Here is a 4,781-nt window from a genome sequence, read left to right on the forward strand (position 1 = left end):
ATCTTTTACAGCAAATGGAAACAGTAATAGTCTGTAGACATCCTGATCTATTTTCTTATCATGTACTGTGTCAGCAATTTGTAAAAATTGTGCCAGAAACTCTGTAGGTTCTTCCTGTGGAAGACCGGAATACTAGCAACTTTGCTGCACCATGATAATGAGCTGAGGATTCAACTCAAAGCTACTAACTCCAATGGAGGGTATGCAGATGCTACTCCCATATGAAGCAGTAGAGGGGTTAGAATATGACCCCAGAGTCCTCCTGGACTGTTCATTTCCACTTATGTCCATGATGGATAAAGGGATATAACTTGGATTGATTTACCTTTTTATTTATTTTATTTTATAGAAAGAGGACAACTTAACCAAAAATAAAAATAACAAAAATTATGATTTTCGAAAAAGTGAGGAGAGAGAAAGTGGTTAGGAGATTTTGAAAAAGATATGATGATTTTTGAAAAAGGTTTTAAATTTTGAAATAAAAATCTGAATTTTTTTTAAAGGAGAGAGAAAAACAATAAGATAACACAGGATTTAAAATTTTTAGATCTGAGGTTCCTTGTTTTCAAAAATTTTGGGGGGGGGGACACCAAGGAACACCAAACTTAAAAATTTTAAGATCAAGACAGAAGGAAAACTTAAGAACACTTTGAAAAACACCAAACTTAAAGTTTGGCACACAATTTAATAGAGAAAATATTATTTATGAAAAAGAAGGTTTTGAAAAGAATATAAAAGACTCTAACCCAATTACCAAGGACACAGATTAACGCTCTAGCCAAATGAGTTATGGAAATTTTCGAAAATTTTAAGAAAGATTATTTTTGAAAACACCAAACTTAAAGTTTGGCACAGGATTTAATAGAAAAATTATTTTTGAAAAAGGTTTAAAAAATATGATAGCCAGTTACCATGAACATAAACACCACGTTCTAACTAACTGAGTTATAAATTTAAAGTGTTTTAACAAGGGATAAATAATAAAAGACTCTAAACAAAAAAAAGAAAGATTTTTCCTAATCTAAGCAACAAAATAATCCGTCAGTTGTTCAAACACGAACAATCCCCGGCAACGGCGCCAAAAACTTGGTGCACGAATTGTGAATCACACTTTTCACAACGCATACCACTAACCAGCAAGTACACTGGGTCGTCCAAGTAATACCTCACGTGAGTAAGGGTCGAATCCCACGGAGATTGTTGGTTTGAAGCAATCTATGGTTATCTTGCAAATCTTAGTCAGGAAGGCAATTATGTTTATCAGTTGAATTGCAAATAGACAATAGAGCATGGATTAAAGGTTACTTGTTATGCAGTAATGGAGAATATGTTGGAGTTTTGGAGATGCTTTGTCTTCTGAATCTCTGCTTTCCTCTGTCTTTTTATTCACGCACGCACGTCCTCCTATGGCAAGCTGTGTGTTGGTGGATCACCGTTGTCAATGGCTACCTTCCATCCTTCCAGTGAACACTACGCTCACGCGCTCTGTCACAGCACGGCTAATCACCGGTTGGTTCTCGATCCGGTTGGAATAGGATTTACTATCCTTTTGCGTCTGTCACTAACGCCCAGCCTTCAGGAGTTTGAAGCTCGTCACAGTCATTCAATCCTTGAATCCTACTCGGAATACCACAGACAAGGTTTAGACTTTTCAGATTCTCATGAATGCCGCCATCAATTCTAGCTTATACCACGGAGATTCTGATTAAGGAATCTAAGAGATACTCATTCAATCGTATATAGAACGGAGGTGGTTGTCAGACACACGTTCATGAATTGAGGAAGGTGATGAGTGTCACAGATCATCACCTCCATCACAGTTAAGCGCGAATGAACATCTTAGATAGGAACAAGCGTGTTTAAATGGAAAATAGAAATACTTGCATTAATTCATCGAGACACAGCAGAGCTCCTCACCCCCAACAATGGGGTTTAGAGACTCATGCCGTCAGAGAATACAAAGTTTTGATCTAAAATGTCATGAGATCCAAAATAAGTCTCTAAAAGTTGTTTAAATACTAAACTAGTAGCCTAGGTTTACAAAATATGAGTAGACTATGATGGATGATGCAGAGATCCACTTCTGGGGCCCACTTGGTGTGTGCTGGGCTGAGACTTAAGTAATTCACGTGCAGAGGCCATTTGTGGAGTTGAACGCCAGTTTTTATGCCAGTTTGGGCGTTCAACTCCAGCTTTTGATCCTTTTCTGGCGCTGGACGCCAGAATTGGGCAGAGAACTGGCGTTAAACGCCAGTTTACGTCGTCTATCCTTGTGCAAAGTATGGACTATTATATATTGCTGGAAAGCCCTGGATGTCTACTTTCCAATGCAATTGGAAGCATGCCATTTCGAGTTCTGTAGCTCCAGAAAATCCACTTTGAGTGCAGGGAGGTCAGAATCCAACAGCATCAGCAGTCCTTTTTCAGCCTGAATCGGATTTTTGCTCAGCTCCTTCAATTTCAGCCAGAAAAATACCTGAAATTACAGAAAAACACACAACTCATAGTAAAGTCCAGAAATATGAATTTTTCCTAAAAACTAATGGAAATAAACTAAAAACTAACTAAAACATACTCAAAACTATATGAAATTAACCCCAAAAAGCGTATAAAATATCCGCTCATCAGAACACGAACGCAAACGAACTATTGAAGTGAATTTCCTTCTAGAATAAGGTAAGGGGTGGTCGTGCAAACTCAAATCGGCGGCGAGACGGTCTGACGCTGGTGGAGCTTCCATATATTTGGGGAAGAAGCTCGGCTAGGTTTTAGTTTCGATGGGAGAGGGGCTCTGCTAGGGTCTGGGTTTCTGGTCAACCGAGGAGTAAAAATCTGAAAACAAGGGTTGGAGTGAAATTAACAAGGGTATTTTGGTCTTTTCACTTTATTATACATATTCCATTCCCATTGGAATTAAAGATAATTAGGGGAGAAATGGGAATGAAATGGGTTGGATTTTGATTCCAGGGAATAAAACATATCCAAGAATAATTTTTTAAATCTTGAACCAAACATGGGAATAAGATATTCCCATATCAAAATTCCTGAGAATATACTTGTATAATTCAATTCAATTCAATCCAATCTACACTTCCATGGTTCCAGCTGAATTGTAGGTACATAACATATAATTGATTATAAACATGTCAATGCAATTATGTCTTTCATTCACACTACTAACCCATCATGAAATAATGCAGATGCTGCAGAAACCTCGAGTAACATAGGTACATGTTCGAATGGACTGTCAAGGATGCGTGCAGAAGATCAAGAAAGCACTCTCCGGCATCAATGGTAAGAACACTTGCATGCATGCCAGATGTATGATTAATTTCCCTAACCAACAAAACTATTGTATATGATAAAGCAACAATGCTACTATCATTAACCATTCATTTAATCCGATCACAGTGGGTTGGCAATCCAATAGGGCCAATCCTATCTGTCCAACCGGCACTCTTAATATATAATATGCATGGTCATAAAAATATATATTTACATATGATGAACGAGTGGAGATTTAAATCCAAATTCTTCTCTTTTGATAAGAACACAGATTGAGGGGTTTAAACTCATGGTAGAATTACAGTGGAGCTTAAATCTTACCCTACCTTACCCTATCCCACCCCTAATTTGATAGATAAAGCTTTCATGTTCATGAAGGTATATATGATCTATATATTGATTACCCGCAACAGAAGATAACAATCATAGGTTGGGCAGATCTAGAAAAGATTCTCAAGGTGATCAAGAAGACAAGGAAAATCGCCACCATTTCCAATATAGATCTTCTAACCGATGAGCCGCAACCACCACCACAAGAAGAAGTAGAACCAACACAACAACCAGAACCTGAAGCAAATTCAAAAAAGGCACCTGAACCAGCACAAGAAGAAGCATCACCACTACCAGAGGAACCTCTGAAAGGCGAACCACCAACCAAGGTAACATCACCAAGACCTCCAGAGAATAATAATGAATGTCATTGCCAGAATCCACCACCTAGCACCCCAGAAACTAGAGATGTTGGAGAGGTTCATGTGATGCACCAACATCACCCATATAACTATGTGAACAGATATGATTTTGGCCATAACTATGTAGGATATTCGGATAGATTTCAATACCAGAATAGGAATATGCCAATGTTTCTAGGAGAGCCACCCCAACATGTTCATGTGACACATAGCTACAATGCTTATAGGCCATCACCTTATGTCACTGAATATGAGTATGTTAGGTCATCGCCAAGGTACATACATTATAATAGGATGGAATACTACACTACTAGAGACTACAATCACTCCTACTACAATGGCAATAAAAATGGAAACATCACATCCATGTTTAGTGATGAGAACCCAAATTCATGTAGGATAGTGTAGGAGAAGAACATTAAGGTTGTTCTTGGTAAGTGTTTCAACTTTCAAGACAAAAATAATATTAACTTGAGACGATGCCATCAAGTTTTTCATGGCAATTCGGTAAAACAACAAAATTTGAGCTCAGAAAAACAAAAATATGGGATAAAGTATGTTTTTTGTCTCATATTTGCATTTTTTTCCAAAAAGACCTATAACGTTTAATTTCATGTCTCTAACGTTTTTAATGTGTCAAAATTGTCCCTAAATATTAACTTCATCTAAAATGTTAGGGATAAAATTGAAAACATCCAGGAATAGTGTTGACACAAATAAAAAACGTTAGGGACTAAGTTGAATGATCTGAAAACGTTAGGAACAAAATTGAATGAAATTAAATATCAGAGATAATTTTAAAGA

General features: G+C 37.2%; 1 protein-coding gene across 1 annotated transcript; it reads left to right on the forward strand.

Moving 5' to 3' along the window:
• The first annotated feature begins 3,239 nt into the window (after positions 1–3,239).
• On the forward strand, positions 3,240–4,385 carry LOC112742314 (uncharacterized). The gene is made up of 2 exons (XM_025791550.1): positions 3,240–3,294; positions 3,664–4,385. The coding sequence occupies exons 1-2, from the start codon at positions 3,240–3,242 to the stop codon at positions 4,383–4,385; spliced, it is 777 nt and encodes a 258-aa protein (XP_025647335.1).
• The last annotated feature ends 396 nt before the right edge of the window (positions 4,386–4,781 follow it).

The sequence above is a fragment of the Arachis hypogaea genome, chromosome 14, assembly GCF_003086295.3.
Source record: "Arachis hypogaea cultivar Tifrunner chromosome 14, arahy.Tifrunner.gnm2.J5K5, whole genome shotgun sequence".
Lineage (NCBI taxonomy): Eukaryota > Viridiplantae > Streptophyta > Magnoliopsida > Fabales > Fabaceae > Arachis > Arachis hypogaea.